The 16,992-nt window shown below is 43.9% G+C and overlaps 1 protein-coding gene across 4 annotated transcripts in view; it reads right to left on the bottom strand.

Moving 5' to 3' along the window:
* CEP78 (centrosomal protein 78) overlaps nt 1–16,992 on the bottom strand; it is a 76,084-nt gene that overhangs the window by 20,234 nt on the left and 38,858 nt on the right. For all 4 annotated transcript variants that reach the window (XM_088464074.1, XM_088464076.1, XM_088464075.1 and 1 more), the window contains 3 exons: nt 6,839–6,971; nt 6,385–6,424; nt 1,204–1,350 (listed from right to left, as the gene is read on the bottom strand). In XM_088464074.1, the coding sequence (XP_088320200.1) occupies nt 1,204–1,350; nt 6,385–6,424; nt 6,839–6,971 (320 nt within the window). The remainder of the gene's footprint in view (nt 1–1,203; nt 1,351–6,384; nt 6,425–6,838; nt 6,972–16,992) is intronic.

The following is a 16,992-nucleotide window of genomic DNA, read 5'->3' as shown; positions in this document are numbered from 1 at the left end:
GGCAGTAGAAGTAGTAGCTTTTGCATATTATTGCCGGCATGACACAGCAAAAGAATGCAGCGCGGCGATGACTGAGTGCATCTCTAAATCAGGCCCTATATCTCTTTCAGATGTGTAGTTTTTTGTTCATCTCTCTCTGTCTGGATTGGTGGAAAAAAAACACTCCAGAAAGAGTTAGCTCAACTCTGACTACAATTTGTCCTAAACACAGTATTATCAACTATTAATTGCTACTGGCTTCAATGTAATAACAGTTCTACATAAATGTGTCAACAAACTGCAACTACTAATGGTCACGTGATATGTCAGTCCTAAAATATCTAATATACAGTAGTTTAAAAATGAATATCACATTGCATTGATTAAATAGATCTTGAATTGACAAGTCTGGATTCAAGCATTTTCCTTCTTCAGGTCCTCATAACTCCCCTACACATTTTTGTTGGAAATAATTTTTATAACGTTTAATTTACTGGGCACCACAAGTTGTCCGCAGGGCCGTGCAGTGATAAGAACATAAATACATAGGACAAGAGAGGGGAGTAGGGAGCATACAATGAGGAAAATGGAGACTGGGGAGTAATGGTACACATCGATAGTGCTTGGAGGAAAGAGCGAAGGAAGAGGGTCCTGCTCATGAGGGCGTACAATCTAAGAGGGTGGGGTGGAGCGGAGGGAGCAGAAATTAGACTGAAGTGGGCCAATGAGGGAGTGAGAGGAGAGGAGAGTGGTGAAGTGGCTTTAGACAAGCTGCTCACAGATCTTGGAGGCAAAGGGAAGGAGAAAGGGCTTAATTGGAGAGAAACTCTGGGTCAAGAGCTGGTTTATTCATCTTGGGTGTGATGAGAGCATACTTGAAGGATGAGAGGATGGCACCGAATGAGAGTGACAGATTGAAAAGGTGAACAAGGAGGAAATGTGATCAAGAGGGAGAGAATGAAAGAAGGGCATGGACTTCATCCTCAGTGGCAGGGGAGAAGGAGGACAGTGTGAACAAGAAGTTGAAGATCGGAGAGAGAGTGGGAGGAGGAGTTTGATGGGAGGAGACCTCCTGACCGATTGACACCTATTTCATATCCAAAATTGATGCAAAGACCATCAATTGGATGAACACATACTGTACTAATTTGAGAACATTCAAGAGCCCTGTGATTTCCCCACAACTAAGTATATGTAGAAGTGGTATGATTGTGGTTATGCTACCTGCAGCTGCCTATAGTGTTTTGCGCTCTTTTTGACAAGAGTTTCAGACACTGCAGGTTCTTGAATTAGGAGGTCTGCAGAGGTCCCAGATTCATCACTGTCAGATAAGGAATCACTATCCACAGACACTTTCACTTGACTACCTGTCTGGTGACAAAAGGAAATGATGACATAAAAGATTGCACTACATAAAAATGTGAAAAGCATGCAATATGGTAGGTGATCACAAATTAACTGGCATTGACTATTAAAACCTTCCAAGTTGTATTGTAGGGTAACATTTCAGCTTACAAGTCATGGATTATCAAAGATGCCACTTGTGAAATACATGCATTTTCTCACATGCATTGCCTTCTTTTTTAAATTAAATGGCTACAGAATATGCTGGAACTATGAAAATAAATATTAGCAATAATTACAAGCATGCAAAAGTTTGAATGGTTGCTAGCTAGTAATACCAGTCATTCGGGTACTCATTGGGAGCACTTTTACATCATTTATTACAACATTTGCAAATAAAAACATTTGTAATGAATAGAATTGCTATTAGATAAAATGTTTAGGAGCCGCTATATATATATAAAACAAGATTTAAAAAATATAGAATGAAGTGTTGATATATATTTCTCCCATATTACAATTTATGAAAATGTGGAATTGACAATAAATCTATAGTCCACATATGCTTTTAGTATTTTTAAAGCTATGTTATGTTCTTACAATTACAGTGATATACTTTTTAAATTTTTTACTTTATTTTGGATCAACTATAAACTGGTAAAACATATTAACAAGCAATATCATAGCCTGACGTCCCTGTCACAAGTTCTTACATTAGGGACAAGGTGAGAGAATAAATCTGGATTTCACTAAATCCAAATAATGGGCTAAATATAATAACTTGCGAGCCAGCGCTGCTGCAGGAATACAAGAGAGTATGGCCGTATTTTTAAGTATGGAGGCTAAACCAAGCTGGTTTAGCCTCTAACATGCTTGCTGCTTTAAAAATACGTCAATACTCGCATGTATTCCCGCAGCTGCGCCGGCTCCAGGTTATTACATTTAGCTCAATATCTTTCATGCAAGAAACACCAGTGATTATATTCCTGCCTGTTTTTAGGGTTGTGATGCATGCATGGGGGTGGTGATCCCAAGGACACCGCATTCCCTATTTGTCCATTTATCACATGGGCACCTCAAACTCCATCCCACCATTACAGAAAAATGTTTGTATTCCCCGGATTGTCACAGCGAATACTCCGGAAAGTACTTGTACTCCAGGTTGAGAACCTATACCAACCAGCAACTTCAAAGTTACTGTCAGCATGGATAGTTTAGGCGACCATGTAGATTGTCTAACAGTGCAAGTTAAATTAGACAAATATTCCATCAATGTCAAAAGTAATGGTTTGCAAAATGTGAAAGTGCTAATGTGGAGTAAGAGCTATGCTAGTTTGAGTAAGATCACTCTGTGTGCCCCTACAGAAGTAGCCGCACACATATTAGTCCATGTAGATTAGTATGGCTCTGACAAAAGCAGAAAGGGAAAGGGAAAGGGGCTCTAACGTAGGCGGTTTACACTAGGGTGCGCAGTTGCAAACAGATGCAGAACATCATCCAGACGTATATTTGCCAGTTGAAGCTATATCATCTGTGGATGGCCGACAGATAACGATTGTCGTCAGTAGTAGCTAACTGCGTGTCACTGGCTGATTATGAATGACTACTGGCGCTGTCTTTGTTGATTGGGCATGTGTTATGTTTTTGTCTGCGTGTTTTACTTATACGATTTGAATCTATGTGAGAAAGTTTAATGATGTGTATGTAACATATGCCCGATGTAACCTTTGCAGATATGTAGCTGGTGCCAACCTACACTCGTCTGGCAATATGAACCACTGTGCATGTGCACACAATTGCAGCTTTTTGGTTAAGACATTTTACAATTGCTATTAGGGGCACATTTGCGGCCAACTCTGCATTAATACTGAAGTGGTGAATGTCAAACCTAATTTATCTAGAAACATAGATATTACTGGCTTAAATAAAGCCTTTAAAATAACACCAGCCACTTGCAAATGTGTTTCTAAGTAGGACAAAATAAATATATACCATTAAAAAAATATATAAAGAGGTTAAAAGTATACAATTACAACCATTCAAATGCTTCTATCTTTAAAATTCAAGCTGTCAGTAAGGTATTAACAGGCATAAAATAGATTAGCTTGATGCAGTATTTCCCTTTGTGAAGTGGTGCTGCCCTCTTGTGGAAATTAAACAATAAATTATTTAGAACATCTAACTTAAGACTAAAAATAATTTAGTGACCCATGTATCAAGCTGTTATGTACATAAATTTATGTAGAAACTGCAGTTTCTGCATAATTTTATGTATTGTAGTTATGAGCTTAAAGCACAATGCAGATTTCACAGAAATCTCCGGCAAAGTACTAATTAGAGCTGCAGATTGCAGTCCCCATTATCTTTGATAGACAAGCTATGACTCTTATAGACTCCTTTTCAGAACAGGGATATCCTCATGATTTACTACAGTCCGCATATAGGGAAGTTCGAAATACAGATAGGGAGGACTTCCCAATAAACCGGCCAGTTTATTTAGATGTGGATGAACTCTATGTGGTACATGTCCGCAAGCTACAAGAAAGAGTACAGATTTAAGCTCATATGTAACAAAAGTGTTTTCCTATAAAAAGATTTATGAATTGTTCTTCCTCATATGTAATATATTTGATTACCTGTGGCTGCGGGAAACTGTAAGTGGGATGAACTACAAGAACACTACACACACGTTTTATGGCTTCTAATACCACACACGTGCGGAGATATACTATAACCATGGAGGACATAATGGGAAAAAAAGAGTATATTTAAGTATTCTATATGACCCTGTGATAATAAATGTAATAAATAAAAATGTCTGAATATGAAATAAATAATAGGAGGATTAAATATAATATACATAAATTGTGTATTGTTTCCTCTGTAATCATGTTCCTATATAGGGTTCTATAACAATAAGGTATAATTATATATACATATAAAAATTGGATTTCTACTGATTAATTTGTCTGAAAAGTAACTAAATATCTCTGAGAATTTAACTATGGTGATAATATGTATATATACTACGCTTTAGATGATTAAAATTAAGAATGTTTTAATGAATCTGCTTATATGATAATCAATGAATACTATGCATATATAAATGCCTATGCTATATTATAATTTTAAATAATATCCCTTTTCCAATCGCTATAGACAGAGACAAGTGGAACACAAGACCTCCCCCGTATATTAGTACTAGCTTCCAGGATACTGAAATACAAGGACGGCTGGGAGGAACACATGAATGTCTATGCAGAGGTACAGTTATTCCTTTCCAGAACGAGGCTTGGATCTCTATGAACGGCGCATACGCACAGTGCCGTAACCAGATATTTAAACCGGGAATGGATAAACATTAATCCACACTTCTGAGGAAGCCGTTGATTTTATAGATCGACACAGAAACGTGTTAAATACTTTCCAGTTGAGATGTACCAGGTGGTTATAACCACGATTTGATTTTTAAAGTCTGTGTATGTGGACCATGCGGACTCAAGTAAGCACAGTAAATGCAGAGTTCATTCAGCGAATATAAAGCATGGTTGTCTTGTATTTTTTTCAACGTGACTGGGATGTATGCTTGCTTGCACAACAAACTTTATAATGCACTCAGTCACGTGGAAACTAACAACTGACCGCACTAATTGCTACAAGTTCAAATTTTGTATCCTTTTGGGAACAACGATTTACAACTTGAATGTTTTGGCAACTAGTTCTGCTGAGGCAAATATATTGTTGATTATAGTAACTCTGCTTGTGGAAATACATAGATTATTGCTCCTGAATGTAATGCTGGACATATTCGTATGATTTTCTTGGCTAAATGAAGTTGCATGTTGCTGTGAAATAAACAACAAGGCTAAACCATACTAATAAAATATATGGCAGGCAACAACCATTTTTAAAGGAGCAGAACGTTTATTCAGAAAATGGCATATTAAGCAATTATTGGTGTCATTGAGATCTGGTTACAAACCAAGGACCTCATTCAGAGCCGGACGCTATTTGCGGTCGTTCGTTCAGAAAAAAGGGGTGGCTATTCAAATGAACCGTTCGCTCTTTGCGGTCTGTTCATGCCTCTATGTCTGAACGAGCGAACAAAACTTGCGGTCGTTTTTTGGATAACTACGCCCCCTGGCCGCTCGCATCCTACGTCATGTCCGCTATTTATTAGATTAATCGAGTACATCGACCAGCGTATGAACTGCTCGCTATTCTTGTGGTTGGTTTTTCCTACCACAATCTTGCGAGCAGTTCTGACTATAAAATAACCCAGTGACGTGGTCAATGACGCTGCTGTATTAATTATGCACACCCATAAAACGCCCGTTTTGACCTTTAAGCACGCCTGCGTTCGGATCTCCACTCCCCGTTTTCAAGCACCTTCCCCTGTTACCACCCACATACGCCTCCTCCTGTCACTCAAAATAGCAGGCATTTGCTATTTAGCGAACAAATTATTTTCGGCCGCACTGACTGGTTCGCGCATGCGTATTACGATCCGTACGCATGTGCAGTTGGGCAAACATCGCTCGGAACGAACGAGCGGCCGCTTACGAGCGGCTCTGAATCAGGCCCCAAGAGCACAAGAAGGCTTCACAATAATTAATAAGTGTTTTTTAATATTCAATAATATGTAACACCGGCCGGTCCCACTGTTTTATTGTGTATTGTTTTTTATCTAGATTTACTAATTAAAATATAGTTTCATTAGCGTGGTCTTGTTTTATATATAGGGTATTAAAGTGCCCCCAAAAGTATGAGAGTACTTTTTTCCTCCTCTTTTGGTTTTCCCTGATACGTTAACTCTCAGGGGTGCACCTGGCATTTTCCTCTGCCTATTATTTGGAAGGGTTGGGTATGGGAGACCGGCAGTCAGGATGCCAGCTGTCAAAATACCGACAGCAACATCCTGATGTTCAAAATCCCAACAGGGGCTCAGTAAGTATTGTAACCCTCCCCCCATCTAGCATCCCAACCCTTCCAATGCATGAAAGTTTATCACTAATATTATGGCAAAGAAAACTAAACCATATTGATAAGCTTTCAACTTACCTGCACAGGAGAGTACTGAGTACTGTCAGCTGACAATTCTCTAAAGTGAAAAAACAAAACAAAAAACTTTTAAACCCATATCAACAGACGCATGGAGATGAAGCACAAATGGCACAAACTGTATACCAGCTGCATAGCTGCAGAGGGAAGCAGCAGATCTGTGCTGTGCCCACCATGCAGTGTAACTAGGTAAGTGAGCACCAGTTAGAGCTGTACACTGCAATCAACTCACAGGATCACTATCAACTGGAAGAACAGTGTTCCAGTTGTAGAGAGTCAGCACAGTCCTCTAATAGAGCTACAGCAATTACTCCACAATTCAACGAATAGGATTGTAAGTTATGGACAACCTCCTTTCTTTAGGTAGTGACCACCTAAAGTAGTAGTCTAAAGAGTCAACAATCCTTTTAAAGTGGTGTGTGGGAAGGGGGCGGGGGGAGGGGGATTTCTGTACCTGTGTCGGTTTGCCCGCTCTGCAGTCCTCCATGGTAAGAAACCTTTGACTCCTGGAAGTTTTGGTTCAGGAGAATACATTTCTTTGGGTGCACACTTCCTACCAGAAACAAAAGGTTTCTTAGTAGCAAATCCTGCAGAAAAATACAAAAATAAGTCGACAATAATTTATATTGCAATTGTGAAGCAGCCACATTACAGTCAGACACTAACTAATAACATTTTCTGTATATGCAATAGATTAGGTGTTCCCAAATTGGGTGCCGTATGGCACTTGCAGGGGTGCCATGAGTTGGTGACACAGGACCAAAATCAAATTATTTATGGTCCATGTGATAGGCTAAACCAGTGAGAATTTAAATAGATAACTAAATATTGGAGTATTATACAAATTTCTTTAGAAAAACTACAACACAAGTGGTGCATGTTTAAAACATGAAATAATACACTAAAACATTAGACTTTAAAAAACTGAAAACTAGGTAAAGCTGATCAAAGAAACAAAAGGTTTGGAGGCAACAACACAGTGCTGGCTGTTAATAAAGGGGGATAGGCTCCCCCTCCAGGAGAGGTATATTACTGCTCTGCTCTCATGATTGCAGAGGGACCATAGCATCTGTACTGCACATTTTGATTTTTTAAAATAAACCAGTAAAGGACATTCACTTACCATACTTATAAACTCTGAAATGTTTAAAGTGCAGCTGTAACTTAAGCTTGTATACCTAGCAAAGCATTGATACATATATGGTATGTTCCCACACAAAACAGCACAAAGATGCACATATATGAATGGATTCTCTTATTTGGCTAACAGTATGACATTAAGGACATGTACTGTATGCAATTAAGATTTCTGAGGCATGTCTTTCAATTGCAATCTCATGGGAGCATTCCTAGCTTTGTAATGTTATTTAGAAATGTCTAAACCTCTTTACATGTTAATTACATCAAAGTTTCTCTGACACACACTTTTCATGTCTTGGAGGGATGAACCATTACACATATTTTAGAAGAGCGCTCTTATAAATAATTGTCACATATACATGTGAAAGATGAATACGTGCATTGGTTGTTACTGTAATTAGAGAACAGGGTTGTGACATAACTGATTGATTTGGTGCAACCTGGGTCAGCAGCTAATATCTGGCCAGCCAACTGCACAAACCACAATACCATATTGAGTATTGTGCCAGAAAATCATGTAAAGTCTACATAATTGTTATAGACCAATTCAAGAAAGTGGGGCTGATGAAGAGTGAGTACTGCCAATTTGTGTAACATATACTGTACATTTTTCTATCTGTGCAAGCTCAGCAAGTGAACACAAGTATATGCCGATTGCATACCTGCTCGCATATGACACTTACACCCACCTGCATCTGAAGAGGTGGGGACTGGGGAAGGAAGGGGCTTCTAACATAGGCTGAATTCAGTAAAGGCAAATGCAGCTCATACAGAAAACATGCATTTACACCTATTAGGAGACGTATCCTTTGCAACGGTTAAAGGGCATGTGCAAACATAAGCGGATGATGAGGATTTCCCCCCAATACAGACACGTATGCTGCTAATGTAGAGGCGTATGCAGCATAACATGTATGTCTCTGCATACAGTACATCTGGAAAGTATTCACAGCCCTTCACTTTTTCCACATTTTGTTATGTTACAGCCTTATTCCAAAATGGAATAAATTAATTTTTGTCCTTAAATTCTACACACAACATCCCAAAATGACAACATGTAAAAAGTTTCTTTTGAGATTTTAGCAAATTTAATTGAAAAAAAAAAAAAAAAAAAAACGGAGAAAGCACAGAAGTATTCACAGCCTTTGCTCAATACTTTGTTGAGCACCTTTGGCAGCAATTACAGCCTCAAGTCTTTTTGAATATGATATCACAAGCTTGGCACACCTATCTTTGGGCAGTTTCGCCCATTCCTCTTTGCAGCACCTCTCAAGCTCCATCAGTTTGGATGGGAAGCTTTGGTGCACAGCCATTTTCAGATCTCGCCAGAAAAGTTCAATTGGATTCAAGCCTGGGCTCTGGCTGGGCCACTCAAGGACATTCACAGAGTTGTCCTGAAGCCACGCCTTTGATATCTTGGCTGTGTGCTTAGGGTCGTTGTCCTGCTGAAAGATGAACAGTCACCCAGTCTGAGGTCAAGAGCGCTCTGGAGCAGGTTTTCATCCAGGATGTCTCTGTACATTGCTGCATTCATCTTTCCCTCTATCCTGACTAGAATCCCAGTTCCTGCCACTGAAAAACATCCCCACAGCATGATGCTGCCACCACCATGCTTCACTGTAGGGACAGTATTAGCCTGGTTATGAGTGGTGCCTGGTTTCCTCCAAACATAACGCCTGGCATTCACACCAAAGAGTTCAATCTTCATCTCATCAGACCAGAGAATTTTGGTTCTCATGGTCTGAGAGTCCTTCAGGTGCATTTTGGCAAACTCCAGGCGGGCTGCCATGTGCTTTAAGGAGTGGCTTCCGTCTGGCCACTCTACCATACAGACCTGATTGGTGGATTGCTGCAGAGATGGTTGTCCTTCTGGAAGGTTCTCCTCTCTCCACAGAGGAATGCTGTAGCTCTGACAGAGTGACCATCGGGTTCTTGGTCACCTCCCTGACTAGGACCCTTCTACCCCGATCGCTCAGTTTAGACGGCCGGCCAACTCTAGGAAGAGTCCTAGTGGTTCCGAACTTCTTCCATTTACGGATGATGGAGGCCACTGTGCTCATTGGGACCTTCAAAGCAGCAGATATTTTTCTGTACCCTTCCCCAGATTTGTGCCTCGAGACAATCCTGTCTCGGAGGTCTACAGACAATTCCTTGAACTTCATGATTGGTTTGTGCTCTGACATGCACTGTCAAGTGTGGGACCTTATACTGACAGATGTATGCCTTTCAAAATCATGTTCAATCAACTGAATTTACCACAGGTGGACTCCAATTAAGCTGTAGGAAGGATGATCAGTGGAAACAGGATGCACCTGAGCTCAATTTTGAGCTTCATGGCAAAGGCTGTGAATACTTATGTACATGTGATTTCTTAGTATTTCATTTACTTCAATTTGCAAAAATCTCAAAAAAAAACAAAAAACTTTTTACACGTTGTCATTATGGGGTATTGTGTGTAGAATTTTGAGAACAAAAATGAATTTATTTCATTTTGGAATAAGGCTGTAACATAACAAAATGTGGAAAGAGTGAAGCGCTGTGAATACTTTCCAGATGCACTGTATGGACAAAAATACAGTATCTTTCAGTGTTTTTGTTATCTGATTTTTTTTATTTATAATCACTTTACCATCAACCCTGATACAGTAGACTTCTGGGAGACTGCCTTTTTTAAGCATTATATAATATGAGATATGGTAAGAACTTACCTTTGTTATCTCTATTTCTACGAAGTCCATAGGGTTCCACAGGATACCTTGGGGGTATAGGTGATGATGTCAGGCATCGGGCACCATAGAGTTAAGTTTTCAGCCTCCCAGGATGCACTAGGGTCCCCCCCTATACCCCGCCCCCGAGCCAAGGCATCTCAGTTACGTACCAAGCCATAGGCCGGAGGAGGAGAAGGAGAAGGAAGAGAGAGAAAAAAAGATCTGGACACACACAAGAATCACATTCTCACCAGAGGGAGACGGAAAAACCGGTGACCAGAGTAAAGCCCATCTGCAGCACAGGTGCGACAGGGCGGGAGTCCTGTGGAACCCTATGGACTTCGGAGAAATAGAGATAACAAAGGTAAGTTCTTACCATATCTCAGATTTTCTACATCAGGGTCCATAGGGTATCCACAGGATACCTTGGGGATGTCCCAAAGCAGTATCCTTCAAGGGTGGGGACACTCCTGTGCTGAAAGGAGAATCCGCCGCCTGAAGGAAGCATCCTGAGAGGCAAAAGGTGTCAAACGCATAATACCTCACAAAGGTATGGACAGAGGACCACATGGCAGCCCTGCAGATCTGGACTGCCGAGGCACCAAGTCGAGCTGCCCACGAAGGACCCACAGACCTAGTGGAATGAGCCCTCACAGAGGAAGGAACCGGAAGGCCTTCATGAAGATAAGCTTCTGAAATGGCCATACGAATCCAGCCTGCCAAAGTCTGCTTTGAAGCAGGCCAACCCTTCTTACGGAAGCCATAGAGGACAAACAAGGCGTCCGACTTCCTAAACGAAGAAGTGCGGTCAACATAAATCCTTAAGGCCCGCACAACATCCAAAGTGGCCTCACCCACTGAAAGATCAGTTGAGTTAAAAGCCGGCACAACGATTTCCTCGTTGCTATGAAAACGAGAAACAACTTTGGGAAGAAATTCAGGACGAGTGCACAGCACTGCCCTGTTCCCATGAAAAATCAGGAAAGGGGGGTCTACAGGATAGAGCACCTAAGTCAGAAATACGTCTGGCCGAAGCGATTGCCAGAAGGAAAAGTGTTTTAGCTGTCAGCCATTTAAGGTCCACTGAGCAGAGTAGTTCAAACGGCGGTCCCTGGAGAGCCCTCAGGAGCACAGCTAAATCCCAAGGTGCCACCGGTGGAAAAAATGGCGGCTGAATTCTAAGAACACCTTGCATAAAGGTGTGCACATCAGGGATTGTAGCAATCCTACGATGGAACCAGACAGACAGGGCAGACACCTGCACCTTCAAAGAAGCAAGGCGAAGCCCATGGTCTATGTCCCGCCTGTAGGAAGGCCAACACTCTAGACAGACGGAACTCCCGAGGTGCATAACTTCTCGGCCGACACCACTGGAAGAACGTATGCCACACACGATGGTATATTCTTGCAGAAGATGGCTTCCGAGCTCTTAGCATAGTTCGTACTACAGAGCTGGAAAACCCCCTGGACCTTAACATGGCCGTCTCAACAGCCACGCCGTCAAAGACAGCAGAGTCAGGTCCGGGTGAAGACAAGGACCCTGAGACAGTAGGTCCGGTCGTAGCGGCAACCGCAGAGAACTGTCCACGGACAGTCCCTGAAGGTCTGAGAACCAGTGCCGCCTGGGCCACGCGGGAGCTATCAACAGGAGCGTTCCTCCTTCCTGTTTGAATTTCCGGATTACCCGTGGAAGAAGGGAAAACGGAGGAAAGAGATAAGCAAACCGGAACGTCCACTGGACGGACAGAGCATCCACCAGAGACGCCTTTTCGTCTCTTGTGCGAGACCCGTACACCGGCAACTTGTTGTGGTGCCGTGACGCCATGAGGTCGATCTCTGGAAGACCCCACCTGTCCACCAGAAGTTGAAAGACGTCCTGGTGCAGAGACCACTCCCCCGGATGAACGTCCTGGCGACTGAGAAAGTCCGCCTCCCAGTTGAGAACTCCCGGGATGAATACTGCTGATATGGCCGGGAGATTGCGCTCCGCCCAGATCAGGATGCAGGACACCTCTACGAGTGCCGCCCGACTTCGGGCTCCTCCTTGCCGATTTATGTAAGCCACGGTGGTGGCGTTGTCCGACTGGACCTGCACGGGGTGACCTTGGAGAACCCGCTGTGCCTGCTGGAGAGCATTGAAAATGGCACGGAGTTCCAAGATGTTTATCGGAAGCTCCTTTTCCGCCTGAGTCCATCTGCCCTGGAACAAGTGTGGACCCGTGACCGCTCCCCAGCCCCGAAGGCTGGCGTCCGTTGTTAATAGGACCCAGTTCGCCACCCAAAACGGACGACCCTTGTTGAGATGGGTCGTCTGCAACCACCAGGCAAGGGACAGGCGAACCGCCGGAGTGAGCACCATCGTCTGGGACTTTAGACTCTGAGGCAGTCCATTCCATTTGGACAGGATCAATTGCTGCAGAGGTCTGGAGTGAAACTGGGCATATTCCACCATGTCGAATACTGACACTATGGAGCCCAGTAACCTCATCGCCGAGTGCAGAGACACACGGCGACTCTGCAGACAACTGCGCACCCTCAACTGCAATGCAGAGATCTTTTCTCCCGTCACAAAGATCCGCTGCTGACTGGAGTCCAATAAGGCTCCGAGGTGTAGAATCCTCTGAGACGGGATCAGGGTGGACTTTTGCCAGTTTATCAACCAGCCGTGCCGTTGCAGTACTGCAATCGTCAGATCCAAGTGGCGTAGAAGCAGCTCTGGAGACCCTGCTACCAACAAAAGGTCGTCTAGGTACGGCAACATGCGGACTCCCTGCAGCCGCAGGAACGCCGCCATGACCGCCATAACCTTGGTGAACATCCGTGGTGCTGTCGCCAGGCCAAAAGGTAACGCCCGGAACTGAAAGTGATAGTTGCGGATTGCAAACCTGAGGAACTGTTGGTGACGCAAAAGAATAGGGACATGCAGGTAAGCGTCCTGTATGTCCAACGACACCATGTAATCTCCAGGTTCCAGCGCCAGAATAATGGACCGTAGGGTCTCCATCCAAAACCGCGGCACCCGCAAGGACTTGTTGAGTGCCTTGAGGTTGAGAATCGGACGGTACGACCCATTGGGTTTCTGCACCAAAAATAGATTGGAATAGAAACCCTGGCCCCTCTGGGAGAATGGAACAGGCAATATAACTCCAGCCTGGAGCATAGTGTGCAAAACCTTCTGCAGTTCCATGGCTTTGTTCTGGTCTAAGGGAAGACCCGTGGTGAAGAATCGGGATGGGGGCCTGTGCCGAAAGGAGACGGCATACCCGTGAGAAACCACTTCGTGAACCCAAGTGTTTGTCGTAGTTGCCGACCAATACTGGGCAACTGCAGTAGGCAGCCTCCCACTTTGGGATACCCCAAAGGGAGGCCCGGACCGTCAGGCCGCAGGCTTGTCATCAGACTTAGGGGCCGGACGTCTGGTACTCCAGGCCTGTTTCCTGGGGCCAGCCTGTTGGGGAAAGGACTGTGCTTTAGGCCTACCCTGGGCCCTATAAGGCCGAAAAGGATGACGTACCTGAACTGGAAGGGACCGCAGCAGACGGGAGACATGCAGACTTGGCTGCTGCCAGCGTTGCCACAATTTTGTCCAGATCCGGACCAAAGAGGACTTCTCCATTAAAGGGCAATCCGCCTTCCAGGATCGCAACCATAAGGTGCGACGAGCAGCAACGGCTGCCGAAGAAATCCGAGATGGGAGGGTACTAATATCCAAGGCCGCTTCATTGATGTAAGTGGCCGAATCTCGAAGGTTGCCTACCAACTCGGACTGTTCAGCCGAACAGTCGGAATCCAAAGACGCCTCCAAACTATCCGCCCAGCACTCCATAGCTCTGGCTACCCAACATACGGCCATAGCCGGTCTGGATGCCCCCCCTGCGAGGGAATAAATGGACTTTAGGCAGATTTCCACCTTACGGTCCGTAGCATCCTTCAAGGAGGACATGGGCAATGTGGCACTTCGGAAAAGGCGTGTCACATGAGAATCCACCTGAGGAGGGGATTCCCACTTCGAAAAATAATTGTCCGCAAACGGATAAGCCACCACTAAACGTCTTTGAGGCTGATACCGTTTACCAGGATGTTTCCATGCCTCCTCTAAATGGTCTACTAACTGACTCGTAAGAGGAAACACTGTGGCGTAACCCTTAATATCCTTGAAAAAGGCATATTTGGACTTGGACACCGGAGGATCATCATCCTCAATAACTAAAGCTGTGCGGACTGCACGAATAAGGCCAGGAATATAAACCTTAGACTTAGCGTCCGACTCTTTAGTACGGAGAGTTTCTTGGGCAGAAAGATCCAGAATCTCCCCATCATCGGACGTCACGTCGTCATCCTCATAAGGAGCGGACAGAGACGCCACCGGCCGCTTGTGGGCCGCAACACAGACTCCCCTTGTAACACGTCCGACAAATGCTGTACAGAACTTGTTAGTGAATTAACCCACGCAGGCTCCTGAGAGACCTGAGGAGGGGAAATAGGGAGGATGTGGGGTACCATCAATTGTCTTGGGAAACCCTGCATGGGTGACGACACCACTGACTGCTGGGACAATCCCATCTGCGAGAACGCAGGTTGCGGAGCTAACTGGCCCACTAGGGTTGTAAGCGCTTTGGCGAAACAAGCCCAGGGCGGTTCCTGTACCAGAGCCGTGACAGTAATTGGTCGCGCCAATAAAAAACACTGTCGATATAGCCCCTCCGCGTTACCTTCCCCCTCCGCTATAGGTACCTTGCACGTAGTACACAGAAGCTGGAGAGGAAAATCACTCTGACATGATGGTAAGTATGTGACCTCTCTCACTGATACTCTTAGTATAGTGGGAGAACCACCCTGCAATCACTGCACCGCAAGGGCTTTAGCAGAAGAGGAGCAGGGACAGTGAAATGGCTGACAGTAGAAAGTGAAAGTACAGGCAGCAGACGCTAGCAGCAGTCACATACAATGCAAAGAAATTAATCCCTGCACTATCAGCGCTGTTCCTCAACTACGCAGACACAGAGCCTGGTAGGACACAGCGCTGCATACACAGACCTGTTCCAACGGAGGAGAGGTATGCCGGGGGACAAAGACCACAATGCCACCGATCAGCAGCTTCCAGCAGCGTTCACCATGCTTCCATAAAGATGGCCACCGAGGAGCAGAGGAGGCCGGCCTGGGGGAGGAACGCTGCCACAGGGCCCATCGGCAGGTGCAGAGAGGGCTGTGTGCAGCGGGGGAGGCGCCGGCTGTGTACAGGGAAGGCGCGCTTCCCTGGCATGCAATTAACCCTTGGGACGCCGCAGCGCTACCGCTCAGCTGCGGTCCGCTGTCCCAGGGGGGTAGTGGAAGCGCAGGTTGACTACCTGGCTTCATGCACGCTGCAGCCAGTCCCCAGGGAACCCCCTGTCTGGGGACTCTGGACCATGTGTCAGCGGGGACTCACCGCGGGACCCCACTGCTTACCTGCTGCCCCCTTGACTCGGGCCATGGTCCCAAACATCTGGGGTCACTGCTAGCTGTGACCCCAGATGTTTACCAGCATCCCCGGATCAGTACCGGCGTTCTGGTACCGGTGGGGGTGTAGGGAAGACAGCATGGACGTCAGTAGTGACTGTCCATGCTGTACTTCCAGATGGGCAGCCACAACTGTCTTGAAAAAAACTTCAGGGGCTATCCTTAGCCCCCCTCTAAACAGGTGCTCCAACTCAGAGCCGGGCACCAAAGAAACGGAGATGCCTTGGCTCGGGAGGGGGACCCTAGTGCATCCTGGGAGGTTGAAAACTTAACTCTATGGTGCCCGATGCCTGACGTCATCACCTATACCTCCAAGGTATCCTGTGGATACCCTATGGACCCTGATGTAGAAAATGTGGTCACACTAAAATACATTGTGTCAAGAGATTGTTTTTAATAAAGATATTAGTTTTATTTAAAACCACAAGCCTTCATGTGCTTCAGTGGTATATGTAACTAGCTTACAACTTCAAAATTAACACATGGTAGCTAGATTCAAGGTATACAAAATCAATAATGGCAACAAGGAAAACCCAAACCCAAAGCTGGTATTAATAGCCAGAATCCAGGCACAGGATAATGTGGCCACTATAGTGACTAAACATTTATAAATAGGTAAAAACAGGTCAAGTTATCTTGTATTTAAAATGGAAACTATGCTATCAGATTTGTTTTGAGAATAATTTGTAGAAACAAGCTATAAGTCTTGGCGGTTTATTCACTAAAGGTCGATGTCAATTGATTTTGAATCGATCAAAATCAAGGGATATATTTACTAAAGATCGATTTTAATTGATCTCATCAAATGTGTATTCATATTATTTATCAGACACTCAACTATGAAAAGGTAGGACAAAACTGAGCTTATAGAAAACAAGCGCTAAATGAACAGAGGTTTTTGAATTAATTTGAAGAAAACATGAATTTTACATGAATCATCTCTACATAATATGTATTCTAAAAAGTAAAATTATACTGCTGGTTATTTTTTAAAGCAAGCTAAGAATAATACTATAAAACACTACAAAATATGATTATACTACACATGTGATGCCAATATGTATACAATTCTATCAATATATGCAATGCTAAAATATCCTAGGTATAAACTTCTATAAATATAATTTTTCATTGTTAATAGATATTATTGCTTTAGTGTTAACTAAAAAAAAAGTGTGTATTATATTTATAAAAGGGATAATGGTCATTAATAGAAGCCCTACTCTTAATTATTGCAATATGTATAAACAATTCACAACAC

This window comes from Taudactylus pleione, unplaced genomic scaffold (genome assembly GCF_031769625.1).
Source record: "Taudactylus pleione unplaced genomic scaffold, aTauple2 ptg001573l, whole genome shotgun sequence".
Classification (NCBI taxonomy): domain Eukaryota; kingdom Metazoa; phylum Chordata; class Amphibia; order Anura; family Myobatrachidae; genus Taudactylus; species Taudactylus pleione.
This window is presented reverse-complemented; position numbering and strand designations above follow the sequence as displayed.